Source organism: Dendrobates tinctorius, unplaced genomic scaffold (genome assembly GCF_039654945.1).
Source record: "Dendrobates tinctorius isolate UK_male_01 unplaced genomic scaffold, ASM3965494v1 ptg000251l, whole genome shotgun sequence".
NCBI lineage: Eukaryota > Metazoa > Chordata > Amphibia > Anura > Dendrobatidae > Dendrobates > Dendrobates tinctorius.
In genome coordinates, this window is record NW_027361918.1 from 6681691 (window position 1) to 6699672 (window position 17982).

Sequence of the window (17982 nt, forward strand, 5' to 3'; positions counted from 1 at the left end):
GTTTATGCTCTCAGAGCCCGGCAGTGTGAGTGCTAGTGTATAGTCACAGGACTCTACCCTGAGACATTGGGTCAGAGTCCCTCTAGACACATTAGTGCTCGGCACCGAAGCTGCGGTGCCAGGAGGAGGAAAATAACTAGATAAAGTGCACTATGTGCGCACAGCATCACTCTAGCGAACGCCACTAACCACCCGGACTAGGGAGGAAAGCGCTAACCTTGCGCACGGCGCCGCACAGGCGGTGGCTATAACTGGACACATGGTACGATAGTGCCCTGCAATGGGCAACACCATCAAACGCTAGTGTGTGCAGCGTAGCTGGAGCACAGTGGCATGAGGACAGCCACCCAGTGGCGCTAACTCAACTCTAACCACAGACACAACCAAGGGTAGGGGTTTCGAATGAGTCAGTCACCAGATACATGCATCCATCATCATACACACATGAACATTAGAGTCTATACTAGCGCATGACCGCGCGGCCATGTGACTCTTTTATAGCAGCGTCCTTCCGGGACCTTCCTGATGGTCCAATCTGAGCTGGAGAAGGACCTGAGCATGTGACCTCCAATCTCCAACGAGAGATCGTCCCACGGGCATGCTCAGTGGATCAAAAGGAGGACTTAGTCCCTGGAGTAGCTCGCTGCTGACCAGCATGCATTGCTATAGCTGGACCAGAGGTGGCAGCAGCAACCAAACCTACAGAGCTGGTCTGAGCAGAGCGCCTGGATCAACGCGTCTGCTGAGCAGCCTCTGCCGCCGGAGAGGAATGGGAGACTGCCGAATGCAAGGCTCGGGATTCCTGCTGTGCAGTGGCAGGAACCTGACGCCTAACAGAGACCATGTGTGAAGCTACTCCAAGTTGTGAAAGAGATGTTTGTGAAATTATGCGCGAGCTATATATTGTGCACAATTTCCACCAAATTACTGTTCAGTAAAAAACTGTTTATTATTAACTATTGGTCTCTCTCATTGAACTTTTCACCATCTGGCCCTGGCCATCCAAAATCACCGACATCACGTGGCCTGTAAGGGTGTAGTACCCCTGTAGACAAAGTCCACACACCCAGCCAGGACCCCCATCTTCATGTAACACACTGAGGCTATGTGCCCACGTAAGCAGAAAATTTCTGCTTCAAAACCAGACTCCTTCCCAGAAAACGCGCGTTTTTGATGCGTTTTTTTCCGCGCGTCTTCTGTCTCATAGGAAATAGCTAAAAAAGCGGACTTTTCCGCAATATTAATGAGCATGCTGCGTTTTTAACCGCTAAGCGATTTTTTTAGAGGTAAAAAACACATCAATGGGCACAAAAAGTGCGGAATTCATTTAAAATGAGTGGGATAATAATAATATAACAATAATAATCTTTACTTTAATATAGCGCTGACATATTCTGCAGCGCTTTACAGTTTGCACACAGTTTGTTTCTTGTATGCGTTTTTGAAGCGTTTTGACCAGGACAAACGCTTCAAAAACGCGCAAAAAACGCTTACGTGGGCACACAGCCTGAGCGTGAAAGGCAAGTATCTCGCCCACAGCTACCGCCCTGCGCCACGTTACATGAAACCTAAAGAGGCATCCATTGAGACTGAGGACACAGGGACTTCACCTACTTGTGCGTGTCGGTACAATGCCAGGATCTGAGCCATGGACACTGTAGTTGAGGAGCCCTGATCTCCGATAAAACCAGCTATGTTCCTCGGTCCGGTGCAGGAGTAATTTGGGATGGTCATCCTGGGTCCTGATAGAATCTGTAGGACACTTTTCACAGCTTTCTTGTTATCAGCGCACGAGTCGTAGACGTGATATCCCAGAGAGACATTGGGTAAAACTGTCTGATCTTGATTAATTTCCTCAATGGCAAAACGGAAAGTGAGAAGATACCTATAATACAGGGGCACGGGTCTGTGGAGAGGAGAAAGGATGATGTGAGCTATAGATGTGATGCATGGAGCAATGTCACACAACACTTCACAGAAATTAAGCACAGATCAATTTTTGGTCAAGTAAGGATTGGAACGCGGTCGGCGCCCCTTCTGAAGATCTTGTGTTAATATAATGCATTGACCTCTATTATATGTTATTTAATCTACTTTTTGGCCTACAACAGTTAGTTAGGCTGCGGACAGAGTTAATTGGGCTAGCTCATGGTGGGAGGATTTAAGGGGGCGCAAGAAGCAGTTCCTTTTCCTAGTCAAGCATACAGGTGTAGGGTTAGGGCAGGGCTGAGGGAGATGAGGTGAAGATGCGGTGGTGCTGCTGCTGATAGGCGGGAGAGGTGTGCTGATCCCACAGAACTGGGGGGGGTGACCCACTTCTTGACGCAAACAGACGGGAGACTGAAACAGGAGCTTACATTCAACAGGTCTGTGTTTATTCACCACCCTCCTGACGACTTCCACAGTTCATGGCAGGACTTTTGACAATTTCTTTTCACACAGACCCGGGTACCTTTACTTGCTCTGTGTCACCGTCGTGGTGTCCTCTGCGGTTCTCCTCACTGTGGCTGCCCTAGGCACTTCCACCACAGCGCTTCACCGTTCAGAGTACACTGTCCCTTAATTCGCTCAGACTGTCTCCGTTTGATGCCACTGTGCTTTTGGGTCACCCCCCCGTGACCGTCTCCACTGCCTTTCCCTGCGCAGCAGAACCTCCTATCCAGTGAGCTACCCTGGATGACTGACCCTTCTGGAACCTTCCCACAGCCTTTATACTACCAGGTCTACGTAGCCCCGCCCACTGTCACCTGACAGTCAACTTTGACCAATGAGAGTGACCTTGACCTGTGGCAGTTACATAACTACTCTCTTCTGTGCTCCCCACTGCCCTCTAATGGTCACACTCAGTACGGCACCCTACTCTTCTTCATCTCAGTGCTTCTATTCCTACACTGAGCTATTCCCTCTGCCTCTCACTGAAAGCAGATTCATCGGTCAGGCCAACCTCCCCACACAGACACTACTGAAGGATAAGGAATTGTTTAAGGCTGGGACAGGTTTCTCATACAGAGTCTCAGCGACACTACGGGACCGTGTGGCTCTTATGAATTGGAAGTTAGAAATAGTTAGAGGTGCCGCAGTGACACACCTCGACCTGTGCCACCTTCACAAGGGAAGATAGAGGCTCACATGACAATCTGTTGCTTCAGTGCAACATATACCACAAGCTATGTGCCACCACATGGAAACGTTAAGAGTACACCTCTGAATTACAGTAAAAGAAGATTTATTGCTTAAGGGCCATTCCTTCCACCAGATGAACATATGTTTTACCAGTTTTTCTGACAACAGAGTGTCACGCCAGTAACTCACACATCTTCTCAACACCATCCCACTCACTGTGTTCACCGCTCTGCTCCTCCATGTGGCAGACCATCACACTGAACTGCCACTTGCGGCATTCCTAACACTGCTGCATCCTCATGTTGTCTGGCTAAAGAGGCGCGGCCAGACTTTGCAGCAATTTAACCTGCTGTGTCCCACGAAGTTCTGCTTCCCTGTCCTATCAGGATCTACATTACTCAGCTCCTTTCCATATTGCCTGGATTTACTGAATTTAGGTTCCTAGTGTCAGTTCCTTTCTTGTAATCCGTCTGGGTGCATGTTTGTTTTGACTCTCCTGTTACTGACCCGGCTAGTTTACTTGTTTTGACTGAACTCTCCGCTTCCAACCCTGGCTTCATATTGGGATACTGTGCTGCCGGCCCTGACCTCGGACTGTACGACCACATCTCTGTTTATGCCCTCTGTACTTCATTTTGTGCCCCTAACCCTTTGGTCAGCTGCTGCAAGGCTGGAAATTGTCCTGGAGTGGCAACTGGTGGCTACTCTAATGGCCCAGCCCATCCTCACCATCAGCGGTACTAGTGAAGACCAGGTTGTCAATTAGTCATGTCCTTTCAGCGTAAGATCGGCCAGTGGTGCAGTGGGTCCACACCTACTGAAGTCACACAGGAGACGACTAGAAAAATAGAAGGGGATAGATATGTATGAACCAGATTTAGTAAAACAATAACTGGAAATAGAAACAGGCCTTCAGGGTCCTAAAAATACTGCATTCCCGTCAGAGGCGTAGCTAGGGGTTCAGCTTAGGGGGGGCAAAAAAATTTGAGTGGGCCCTTAACCGGTAACCCTGATTACAACTCCGGTTGGTACACTCTAGTCGTGAGTATAGGGGAACCTCAGCAGATGACCGCGCTGTAATTGAAAAAATCTCTATACAAAAAACAATACTGATATTACCGCCATATGGTGACCTCATCGTGGTAGATACCAGTCCTGCAGCATATACAAGAGTTTACTATACAGTTACAGATGATAACAGGCCACGTTCTTTCTGATAATCGCTCACTTTTACATCTTACTCAGACCGACATGTCTACTTCTCCAGCCAGGACTCATCTGCAGAGAATACAACAAAGACACATTTGACTTCTCACATTTCCAGCTTAGTACCCATCTATCTCCAACCTGCACAAACTACTCACCCAATACTGAGCCGCTGCTGCCGTATGTGTCCCTATTACTGCACCTGATACCCCAATACTGAGCCGCTACTGCCGTATGTGTCCCTATTACTGCACCTGATACCCCAATACTGAGCCGCTGCTGCCGTATGTGTCCCTATTACTGCTCCTGATACCCCAATATTGAGCCGCTGCTGCCGTATGTGTCCCTATTACTGCAACTGATACCCCAATACTGAGCCTCTGCTGCCATATGTGTCCCTATTACTGCTCCTCATACCCCAATACTGAGCCTCTGCTGCCATATGTGTCACTATTACTGCACCTGATACCCCAATACTGAGCCGCTGCTGCCATATGTGTCCCTATTACTGCACCTGATACCCCAATATTGAGCCGCTGCTGCCGTATGTGTCCCTATTACTGCACCTGATACCCCAATACTGAGCCACTGCTGCCGTACGTGTCCCTATTACTGCACCTGATACCCCAATACTGAGCCTCTGCTGCCATATGTGTCCCTATTACTGCTCCTCATACCCCAATACTGAGCCTCTGCTGCCATATGTGTCACTATTACTGCACCTGATACCCCAATACTGAGCCGCTGCTACTGTATGTGTCCCTATTACTGCACCTGATACCCCAATACTGAGCCTCTGCTGCCATATGTGTCCCTATTACTGCACCTGATACCCCAATACTGAGCCACTGCTGCCGTACGTGTCCCTATTACTGCACCTGATACCCCAATACTGAGCCTCTGCTGCCATATGTGTCCCTATTACTGCTCCTCATACCCCAATACTGAGCCTCTGCTGCCATATGTGTCACTATTACTGCACCTGATACCCCAATACTGAGCCGCTGCTACTGTATGTGTCCCTATTACTGCACCTGATACCCCAATACTGAGCCTCTGCTGCCATATGTGTCCCTATTACTGCACCTGATACCCCAATATTGAGCCTCTGCTGCCATATGTGTCCCTATTACTGCACCTGATACCCCAATACTGAGCCGCTGCTGCCATATGTGTCCCTATTACTGCTCCTGATACCCCAATGCTGAGCCGCTGCTGCCTTATGTGCTCCTACTACTGCACCTGATACCCCAATACTGAGCCGCTGCTGCCGTATGTGTGCCTATTACTGCACCTGATACCCCAATACTGAGCCTCTGCTGCCATATGTGTCCCTATTACTGCTCCTGATACCCCAATACTGAGCTGCTGATGCTGTATGTGTCCCTATTACTGCTCCTGATACCTCAATACTGAGCCGCTGCTGCCGTATGTGTCCCTATTACTGCACCTGATACCCCAATACTGAGTCGCTGCTGCCGTATATGTCCCTATTACTGCACCTGATACCCCAATACTGAGCCGCTGCTGCTGTATGTGTCCCTATTACTGCACCTGATACCCCAATACTGAGCCGCTGCTGCCGTATGTGTCCCTATTACTGCACCTGCTGTGTGGTACAAGCGCAGGGATCCTCTAACTGCCTCACATAATAATGCCACCATTGTGCCCTTTACATAGCAGAATGTTTCTTGCGCCCTCACAGTAGCTCCCACACTGTATATAGGCCCCCATACTGTATGATGGCCCCCACAGCCTTTAAACTGTACTGTATAATGGCCCCCACTTTAGCGCTCACGCTCTATACTGGCCCCACACTAGCTCCCATACTGTATGTGACGAAAGCTGCACCCTGTGCCACCAATACATCACGATCCCACCACTGACATGGGTATGTCAGCGGACGGAGGGATGCGACGCACTGCCGGCACACGGCTATCACAGGAACAGTGGGGGCTTATCTTAGTTATCCCGCCACTGGAACCATGTGACAAAAAAGTATAGCCAGCTAATCTTGCTCTAACAATTTATCGCAAGGGGGTTATTTTGGATGCCCCACCGCTGCTAACAACCTTCCAAGAACTGCGGGGATATATGGATATCCCACCTTCTCAGTTCCACTTTGGAACTTGCAGCTCTCCGGCGCCCGCGTTACCCTCAGTTCAGTCAGGGAACTGCACCTAGGATAATTAGTCGCCGGATGGGCTGCTTGTTGTGCACGGGCAATTAGACTACTGCAGTGAGGGAATTATCAATGCTTTGGCCATGGCCACTCATTCAGCATCTAAGAACCTTCCGTACTGCCAACTAGCCCAACCAACCGAACACACCACGCTGCCACCAGCCACGATTCACTTCATCAAACAGTTAATTAAGAGGGTCCATGGCAAACCCCCAAATTAGTAGCGATTATCTAAAAAAGGGGCATAGTTCTTTTCTTAGAGCATGAAGGCAGACTTATAATTTTATCATTTATTCCCAAAAGGTGGGCAGTGATTACGTAGATAAAAGTTGTTACAAAGTTGAGACAGTAAATATGTACAAGGCAAATATCAAAATAATAGGGATGAAAACAGAAGGTACACTTACAGTTGCTTATGGTTCTTTAAGTAACCCAAGTGAGGAAAGAAGGTGGAGCCACACATCCCCAGACATCTGCAGGTCTTGTCAGCATCAAATCTCCAGCTTAACTGAAGAATTGCAAGGGAGGGGTATCTTATAGCCTAGGGTCGGTTACATCACGAAAGGGGCAGTCTGGAGAAGTTCATCCCCTCTTTCTCCAAGTTGCTATATAGCTAAAAAACTTATAATAACCATATCTTAACAAGGGAAGCTCGTATAGACATGCCGAGGGTCTCATTGGTTGTAGTTTATCAAATACAATAAATCAACATCAAACATGCCATAATTAAGACACTCCATTTGGGAGCAATCCATATCTCAGTTTCTGGAGGGGTTAGAGTCGTGAAAAATATGTGTTAGAAAGCTGGCTTCGTTGCCTACGCAGAGATGTGATTACTATTTCTCTGCCACGAGGGAGGTGCATGCTAGAGCTTCTTTTAATATCTCTCATTGTTTTATTTCAGCCGCATGTCTCAACAAAGAAATGCTTTCCCTTAACTAATCAACATTCCTTTCTGTGGAGAGGGGCCAAATACTTGTAACAGGAAATGGACGGTGTCCTGTTACCAAATGCAGGCACAGAGCTGTTAAGGAGGGGGAAGGGGGAATTGCAGGAGCTGACAGTCTACAATGTCCTCAGTAGAGTGAAATGGGAGATTTCTCATAGAATGGAGGATTCTGGAAGGTTCCAGCAAGATCAAATGTTACTTAACATACATATCTTACAGTACATTGCACTGTATAATGACCCCTGCATTAGCTCTCATGCTGTATACTGACTCTCGCATTAGCTCATCCGCTGGATAATGACCCCCGAATTAGCTCTAACACTGTATAATGACCCCTGCTGTAGCTCCCACGCCTTGGATTCTGGTCTCCGTCGGTCCCTGTCTGTGGGCTCCAACCTGCACAGTCCTGATATATATGACAAAGAACTAAATAGAAGAAAATATAAGCAGCCAGTGGGTGTGTATAGAGGCCAGCGTATGGGTACAGCTCCCTGAATGTACCCAGGTGACCCTAAAAGAAATACTCTTTTCTGGTCAAGACCCCAAAGAGGGAACTGGAAAGAAAGAGGGAATTAGAAGAGGGGGAGGTAAAATATTACTCATGTAATGATGAAACTGTGCCCCCCTGGTACATCTTCTCTTTTATTCCCTTTTCTGCCCGTGGGGGGGGGGTCTTGTCCAGACTGAGTATAAGTTCAGGGGTCTATATGGCTCTTTATCATATATATTCATCCTCAACTTTGTGGGGATTTTTTTTTTTAATAAAAAGTTATATACCGTAATTGGCTTTTCATGCTGGCCACCCTGGATTTACAATATGAGATGACAGGACCCTCACCCCGGCTACAGGACCAAGTCACAGGGTGCGTGTGTGAGGTACTCCTGGGGTGGACCCGCTAGACCGTGGCAACGAACCTCCCGGGGGCGAGCTGACCAGGTGGACCACCCCCTATACAGGGAGTGTTTGGGGCAAGCCCGCGGGTAACTATTACCACGGCAGCTGGTACCCAGGGGATGTATCGACAGACAGACAGGTAGACCCGACTTGGAGACACAGGACTGGCGGGCACGGCTTGGAGACACAGGACAGGCGGGCACGGCTTGGAGACACAGGACAGACGGGCACGGCTTGGAGACACAGGACAGACGGGCACGGCTTGGAGACACAGGACAGGCGGGAACAGCAGGTACGAACAGAAGGACACTGGTGCGGGAACAGAACTGGACGGGACACGACCACGGACCTCCCGAGCCTAGGAGAGAGGACAATGGAAAAGGCGGATGAGCAACGGGCGAACAGGACGCAGGGGCGTACATAGAGAGCGGGCCAGAATCACTAACGAAGCGCAGTGATAATCAGGCACCGCCAGCAGGAAGAGGCGGCCTGATATAGGGGAAGTAGTAGGCCTTTCTGGGTCGTGACCTCCTAGTGCAGGAGAGGAAGGCGCGCGTCCTCAGGAGGAGGAGGAGGAGGCGCGCGTGTGCCCGGGCATAGTGTGTGCGCGCGCCCGCCGAGGAGGAGGGGCGGGAGCGCGCACCCGGCGCGGTCCAGAAGACCGGACGGACGCGATCGCCGGACGGAGGAGAGGAGCCGGGAGGGACCGCGGAGAAGCCCGAGGCAGCCGGCGCCGAGGCGAGGAGGCCACCGGTGAGCGGGTAAGCTGCGGTCGGGAGGAGGCAATGGGAGGAGTGCGCGGCAGCCGCCGCGTGACAGCGTGTGTATATATACTGTATATATACATATATATGTAGAGATATATGAAATATACGGCTGCCAAACATTCCAGGCATTTACCGATCTTCAATATAGCAGCAAAAATGAAAGTAGCACACCATTTAGACAAAATGAAAAAAAACTGAGTTTTGGTTCTCCTGGAAAAAGGTTCTCAGTGAACCGAAACGTTGCTGAGCCCCAAGAGGCTTTTAAAACAATATTTTTTAATTTTGTCAATAGTGCGCTGCCTTCATTTTTTTTACTACTATATATTTTTACATTTATATACCGTATATACCATATATATGATACTGACCACTCATGTCAGTCGCTCTGAGGCACAATGAGATTGATGGCAACTGATTTGCACTGACAGAGACACCTTCTGAGCTGTATAAAAGTTCAAGAAGCCGCCATAAACCTACTGTGCCTCAGATACAAGAAAATAAACCATCTAGGACTTGTCAGGAGGTGAGCAGCGTCCTTCCCCCTCCTCCGTGCACAGACCCCTCAGGGCCCCCGAGTTCTTACTCACAGCACCGTCTTGTCCTGCTCCTGTCCAGGTGAAGAAGCTGGTGCTCTGTGGTCAGGGTTGGACTGGCCCACCAGAGAACTGGAGAATCCTCCGGTGGGTCCTGGCTTCTCCTTCAGAAGAGTTCATAGTGCAAACCTTGCAGTTGCTATGGAGCTTTTCAGTGGAGGAGAAAGGTGGACCCTCAGGTGACCTCTCTCCTGCAGACACTCAGGGAGCAGTGTGGGCCTGTCTGCAGTTTGCTGGAGGAAGCTTAAAGCTATAGTCTCCCTGCAACAACAGTGGAGCTTAGCTACATCAGTGAACTGCACATGCTGACATAGTTAATAGTGGCAGAAGCTCTGGGTGTGGGTGGGCCCCCTCAGAGCAAGGGGCCCGGGGCGACTGCCCCCTCTGCCCACTCTGCCCACCTGCTAGCTACGCTATTGATTCCCGTCCTATGTTAAAGGGGTATTCTCAGGTTGTGTCTTGAGACGCTCGGGACAGTGCAATCGCATTACAGTTTCCTACCTTCTTGGTTTATGAAGGTTGGGCTCTGCTCCTTGAGTGACAGTGCTGATGAGTAGCGGAGCTGTAGTATTTGTAGAACTACAAAGCCCAGCACAATTTCTCTTGTAAAACATTCAGATATCAGTGGTTTGTTCTGGGGTCTATACCACTATGACTATATGTGCAGACAGAGATAACATGAACCCCACCCAGCTACAGCAGCAAGAGACAGCCATCATTAGAAGACCTGCCTTATAAGCTGTGGGCTGGTGATTTTGCAAGATTGATAACAGCATCTCTCTTCAGAAGACGAGAGCAAGGGAGGCTCTGTTTGCTCAGTTATTTTAAGTGACTTATGCTACCCTGGCCAGGAGCTGTGTTATGTGTGACCATGAACATGAGCAGCTCTGCTCAACAAATTAGCCAGCACATAGCAGAGGCGCATTTATAAGATTATCTCTGCACAGGAACATTTTTTTAACACATCCAGTTATGGAAATTATTATTATTCCAAGACATATTAATTAATATATGGTTTATTCATGGGAAAACCCTTTTAGCCCCTTCCCGACATTTGTAGAACATGTACTTCATGATCAGGAAGGACTTCCCGACTGATGCAGTACATGTACGTCATGTCAATAATGCGACCTCTGCAGATAATTGTGCGGTGATTGCATGATTGTCCCTACTGTTTCTCACAGCAGGTGTAATATAATAAAACTAGGAAACAAAAGAGCGCAATAGGGTCTTATCTGGTGATAAATGAAATAGATGTGAAAAAAGTCTACTCACCCTTTCCAGGAGAGGTATAAGCATATAAACTCGCCGTCAGCTTGCTGCACGCCCGAAGGTCCACTGCGTGACCTCCAATGCAAATCCTTAAGGATATAAAGTTATTCTCGGGCTTACTGTGCGCTGCTTGACCAGAATGAAATCACCACAATATGAGCAATTTGTCCATTTAAATGGACAAATTGCTCATATTGTGGTGATTTCATTCTGGTCAAGCAGCGCACAGTAAGCCCGAGAATAACTTTATATCCTTAAGGATTCACAGCAGGTGTGACACTCAGGAGCAGACAACGTCAGAGAGTGGACCCTCTGGATCGCGGATCTGGTGCCCCTGGGCTGAGCGCGCCAGGTGATAACCGACCCCTATACAGGGATCGTTAGGGGCAGGACCGCAGGGGTCAGAACCGCGACAGCCGGTACCAAGAGGGACGGCTCGAAGGACAAGTAAGGCTTGAAGCGATGCCGGACAGAGCAAAGGGTACCTGAGCAGGAGGTACCGGAGGAGGAAGGAACCAGGCAGCAAATACTCGTGAGGGCGGCAGGAGAACAGCACAAATGGGGAGGGAAGGCAGAGGTGGAAGCCCAAGGGGCAGGTATAGCAAAGAACGGACTGAGGACAAGGGACCCAGGAAAGGGAAGGAGACAGGCCAGGAGGCACGTATACAGACGATAGGCAGGAGGAAGACTGAGTGGAATGCTCGGACAGGACGAAGCGGAACAGACAGGGAGGAAGCAAACAGGAACTGAGGGAACCACAAAACTAGAGAACTATAGTGAAACTAATGGGGGCCAGAACTGTGCAGGGATACCACACAATCAACAGGCGTCTTCCCCATAGGGAGGACGCCTGAAATACCTCATTGCCAGGAAGTGGTCACGAAGCCCTGCCCCTCAGCGAAGCCCACCACCAGGTAAAGAGAGCGGTCGGGCGCACGCCCGCGGCCTAAGGTCGGCGCACGGGACCGCAGCAGAGCGGGAGCGAGGACGAGAGAGCGTGCAGGTGGAGGAGCGCCGGTAAGAAGAGGCTGCGGCTGGTGCCGACCTGATGGGGCATCGGCAGGCACGGCCGCCGATGTCACAGCAGGGAACATGGCGACTTTGTCCCAGGGGTGGCGGCGCCCCCCCCTGCAACTATGATTGCAGTGATTGCCTGTTCAATCCGGAACAGCCAATCGCAGTGTTTCTCAGTGATTCAGGCAATCAGATTGCCTGAAACACTGATGTACAGCCTAGGATCGATGCTGTAAGACCACCGATCATAGACTGGTGCCTGGCAACCACAGTGTCACCAGGGCCTGCTCTGTTTGGTGCGATCGACGATGACATTAATCACAAAAATCAGAGTGCACAGGCGCTCTGTGACCTGCAGGTGACCGCCCATGCGAGTGCAGTCCGATTTTTATCCACCGATCGCATTTGAAAAGCCAGCAATTCATATGCGGGTACAGTAAAATCACACTGACAGGTGAGAACAGAATAGATATACAGGGTGGGCCATTTATATGGATACACCTGGGTGGGCCATTTATAAAGTTGCATCCAAAATGGCTGCCATAGTCACCACCCATCATGAAAAGTTTCCCCCCTCCCATATACTAATGTGCCACAAACTGGAAGTTGATATCACCAACCATTCCCATTTTATTTAGGTGTATCCATATTCATGGCCCACCCAGGTGTATCCATATAAATGGCCCACCCTAGATACACATAAAATACATAGATATCTAGATGTCAGTAACACATACACACACATATATATATATATATATATGTATTTATATTGCATAGAGAGATAGAAGAAAAGTCGGCAATTCATCTGCCGTGTACTGTAAAATCACTGCAGAAGCCGACAGGATAGAAGAGATGGATTACACACAGTAAATACACATAGAATAGGTAGATATACAGATGTCAGTGACAAATGCAATTAGTACAGTGTGTGTGCAGCTTACTGTACATGTATTTAATTAATAAAAGATTATTTTACAGATAAAAATATTGTAGACTCCCGCACAATTTTCATAACCAGCAGCGGGAAAGCCAACAGCTGGGGGTTGATGTTTATAGCCTGGGAAGGGGGTAATACTCATGGAGCATCCCAGGCTATTAATATCAGCTCACAGCTCTATAATTAGCCTTTACTGGCTATTAAAATGGGGGACCCTAAAAAAGTGACATGGGGTCTCCCTATAATTAACAACCAGCAAAGGCTATGCAGACAGCTGTGGGCTGATATTAATAGCATAGGAAGGGGCCATGGATACTGGCACCTCCCAGGCTAAAAACATCAGCTCTCAGTCACCCCAGAAAAGGCACACCTCTAAGATACACCAATTCTGGCACTTAGCCTCTCTTTCCACTGCCCTGTAGCGGTGGCAAGTGGGGTGATAGTTGGGGGAGGTTGATGTTACCTTTGTATTGTCTGGTGACATCAAGCCCATGGCTTAGTAATGGAGAGGTGTCAATGAGACACTAATCCCATAGTCACAGTAAAAACAACAATATACCATAACTATACCATAACTATATGTTGTTCTGTCCCACGCCATAATCCATGTCTGGGAGAGAAATAGTTTTCAACTTGGACAGTGCCAAGATGTGACCATCCAAGGCTGAGAACCAATGATGAATGAGCTGCTGAGAGCACAACCTGAGTGACTAGCGGTGACGTCACTGAGGCTGGGTTCCCAGACGGGCTGAAACGCGGTGACCTCGGTGAGATCCCCTCTATCACTGTGGGAAAGTTGCTCGGTGCAGAGGCGAGTTCACCGCAGTGAAATTCTGCCGGTCATTTGGGACCCCACGTCATTTTCTTTTGGGGGGATCCCCATTTTAATAGCCAGTAAAGGCTAAGTATACAGATAATAATAATAATAATAATTTTATTTCTATAGCGCCGACATATTCCGCAGCACTTTACATTTCAGAGGGGATTTGTACAGACAATAGACATTGCAGCATAACAATAATCACATAGATCATAACAGATACCAAGAGGAATGAGGGCCCTGCTCGCAAGCTTACAGTCTATGAGGAAAGAGGGAGACACGAAAGGTGGGTGGTAACAGTTGCCCTGATTGTATGGACCAGCCATGGTGTTAAGTGTGTAACAGTACAGACACAGAGGGCTAATGGATGCATAAAGCATGTGGGAACATGATGCGGGGAACTTGGTTATGGTAAAAAACTTTTGGCTGTGAGCTGATATTAATAGCCTGGGAAGCTCCAAGGATATTACCCCCTTCACGGGCTATAAATATTGGCCCCCAGCCATTGTATTTTCCTCTGCTGGTTATGAAAATTGTGCGGGACCCCACGCCATTTTTTTCCGAAAAATAATCTTTTATTCATTAAATACGTATCCGGTAAGTTGCGCACACACTATACTAATTGTATTTGCCCATATATATATATGTATGTTTTGAAGAATATTTCCTTTGAAATCGATGTGTTAATGACAGAGAATTGCTGTATGTAAAAGCTCATGTTAAAATCGCATTGCATCGGATGCCCATCCTCTGTATCTAGCTATCGCCCTATATCACTTCTCCCATACGCCTCCAAGCTACTGGAACAACACGTCTACCTTGAACTGTCCTCCCATCTCTCTTCTTGCTCCCTCTTCGACCGCTTACAATCTGGCTTCCGGTCACACCACTCCACTGAAACTGCCCTTACTAAGGTCACCAATGACCTCTTAACTGCCAAGAGCAAGCGACACTACTCTGTCCTCCTCCTCCTGGACCTGTCGGCTGCCTTTGACACAGTGGACCATTCCCTATTATTACAGACCCTCTCATCCCTCGGCATCACAGACTTGGCCCTATCCTGGATCTCATCATACCTAACAGACCGGACATTCAGCGTCTCCCACTCACACACCACCTCCTCACCTCGCCCCCTATCTGTCGGAGTCCCACAAGGTTCAGTCCTAGGGCCCCTGCTGTTCTCTATTTACACCTTTGGCCTGGGACAGCTCATAGAATCTCATGGCTTTCAGTATCATCTTTATGCTGATGACACACAGATCTACATCTCTGGACCAGATATCACCTCCCTACTAACCAGAATCCCTCAATGTCTGTCCACTATTTCATCCTTCTTCTCCACTAGATATCTGAAACTCAACATGGACAAAACAGAATTCATCATCTTTCCCCCATCTCACGTGACCCCCCCTACGAACCTATCAATTACAGTAAATGACTGCCCACTCTCCCCAGTCCCACATGCTCGCTGCCTCGGAGTAATCCTTGATGCTGATCTCTCCTTCAAACCACATATCCAAACCCTTTCCACTTCCTGCCGACTTCAACTCAAAAATATTTCACGCATCCGTTCATTCCTTACCCAAGAATCTGCAAAAACCCTAGTCCATGCCCTCATCATCTCTCGCCTTGACTACTGCAACCTCATGCTCTGCGGCCTCCCCTCAAACACTCTCGCACCCCTCCAATCTATTCTAAACTCTGCTGCCCGACTAATCCACCTGTCCCCCCGCTATTCCCCAGCTTCTCCCCTCTGTCAATCCCTTCACTGGCTCCCAATTGCCCAGAGACTTCATTACAAAACCCTAACCATGACATACAAAGCCATCCACAACTTGTCTCCTCCATACATCTGTGACCTCGTCTCCCGGTACTTTCCTGCACGCAACCTCCGATCCTCACAAGATCTCCTTCTCTACTCCCCTTTTATCTCCTCTTCCCACAATCGCATACAAGATTTCTCTCGCGCATCACCCCTACTCTGGAACTCTCTACCACAACATATCAGACTCTCACCTACCATCGAAACCTTCAAAAAGAGCCTGAAGACCCACCTCTTCCGACAAGCCTATAACCTGCAGTAACCACCGATCGACCAAACCGCTGCACGACCAGCTCTACCCCCGCCTACTGTATTATCACCCATCCCTTGAAGATTGTGAGCCCTCGCGGGCAGGGTCCTCTCTCCTCCTGTACCAGTTATGACTTATACTGTTTAAGATTATTGTACTTGTTTTTATGTATTCCCCCCTCACATGTAAAGCGCCATGGAATAAATGGCGCTATAACAATAAATAATAATAATAATAATAATAATAATAATGCCAGGTGTGAAAAATCGGATTGTACTTGCATAAAAAAATGCATGACACTCGCATGACACTTGTCCAACTCTCCTGCATCAAAATGGACCGATTTTAAAATCGTTAGTGTGACTCCAGCCTAACACATTATCTGGTTGGACTGAGATCTACGAGCAGATAGCAGCTGTTTCCACCCGCTATTCCTTCTCCACAGTGGACAGCATCCATCATTGTAGAGAACTCACTAAGGAGAGAAATCCTGACGTGGATGATGACATGACCGGGTAAGCTCCATAGAGAAGCATCGGGTGAGCGGGGATGTAAAATCTGACCATACGACCATACCGTAAAGCCAGGATCCAGACGATATTGAAGACTAGGACCTGAGAGCTCCTCATCACCGACCCCGAGACATTTATTCTTACCTCAAACAGATATAATTACGAATCATCTCATATTTGTCAATTGCAGTCATGAAATAATTGACAGTGAAAACTCCTCCAATGATGATGTCTCCATCCTGAAAATATTCATAGTCCTCAATAGTGTTAACCAGGTCCAGATGACAGGCTGATGGTGGACTCTGGGATCTACATGGCTTCACACTCAGAATCAGTACAAGAATCAGCGCTGTCCTGGCGTGCGCTGAGAGCAGAGGTCTGTGCATGGCTCTCCCAGATAAGGCGATGCAGCCCAATGCAACACAAAGCAGGAACAGGCGGCCGCAGAGCTCGTGGTCATGTAGCATGGTGGAGGACGGATATCAGAGATCACATCTGCTCTCCTTTTATACACCGCAGCACCCTACATCTCCGTGTGGTCTGGATTTAGGTTGAGGCTCAGCTGTTCATCCTGGTCTTAAATTAAGAGTTGCTTCCAGAGAGAAGTAATTAGCTCCTATCTAATTTATTTCTAAAAGTAACAGAGAAATACAGAATTATCTAAATTTTTAGTCAGGTGTTGAAAATGTTCTGCAAAATTAGAAAGCTTTGAAAAATAGAAGTGTTAATAGTTTAAGTTTAACAATTAGCAAGATGCAAACTGACCAAACAAACTGATTCTATCCTTTCCGTCATGTCCGACCACTGGACACTCTATAGGCCATTTTGTAAATCATTCATCGAGGGTGTGGTTCCAGATACAGCAGAGTCACGGACGGGAAAAGAACCAATTTCACAGTCCACGCTCTGCAACTAGTTTTAAAAAGGGATGAAATGATTCCTACTTGGTTTTGGTATCCACACCAAGAGAACCCATCAAATATTTCTCCAGAAGGCTGTACCCACTGTGCTGAGCAGCTCGGCACCCAAGAGACCTTTTTCTGTTATATTCTCTATGTAAATGTACCTGCTGGCGCGCCCGTCTGAACCGGTCGACGTTACACCCTGACAGAAGCTGGTATCATTACCCTAAATGAGTGCAAAGCACGGGCTCGCTGGCGGTTCAGCCCAGTGATTCACAATCCTAAGAATATATACTTCTATTCCTAGTTCCAAATCAAATATTTCCCTAACGTTCCAGTGAAATCTCAAGAAAACTAGAGGTAAAGTCCGTCCTGGACTATATTAAGAACTCGCTATTGAACCCGCTCAACGCCCGGGAGGCGAGCATTTATATTGGTGTATGGTCTCCATTCTGGTATGTGCTGCTTCCATCCTGCGCCCCCATCCTGTCATGTGCTCCCATCCTGCGCCCCAATCCTGTCATGTGCTCCCATCCTGCGCCCCAATCCTGTCATGTGCTCCCATCCCGCGCCCCAATCCTGTCATGTGCTCCCATCCCGCACCCCAATCCTGTCATGTGCTCCCATCCTGCGCCCCAATCCTGTCACGTGCTCCCATCCTGCACCCCAATCCTGTCACGTGCTCCCATCCTGCGCCCCAATCCTGTCATGTGCTCCCATCCTGCACCCCAATCC

The 17982-nt window shown here is 48.4% G+C and overlaps 1 protein-coding gene across 1 annotated transcript in view; it reads right to left on the minus strand.

Moving 5' to 3' along the window:
• The window catches only part of LOC141065367 (vomeronasal type-2 receptor 26-like), a 52426-nt gene extending 35608 nt beyond the window's left edge, over positions 1-16818 (minus strand). Inside the window, exons 1-2 of the mRNA XM_073557810.1 lie at positions 16490-16818; positions 1615-1906 (exon numbers count right to left, since the gene is read on the minus strand). Of these exons, the coding sequence (XP_073413911.1) occupies positions 1615-1906; positions 16490-16812 (615 nt within the window). The 5' untranslated portion in view covers positions 16813-16818. The remainder of the gene's footprint in view (positions 1-1614; positions 1907-16489) is intronic.
• Between the last annotated feature and the right edge of the window lie 1164 nt (positions 16819-17982).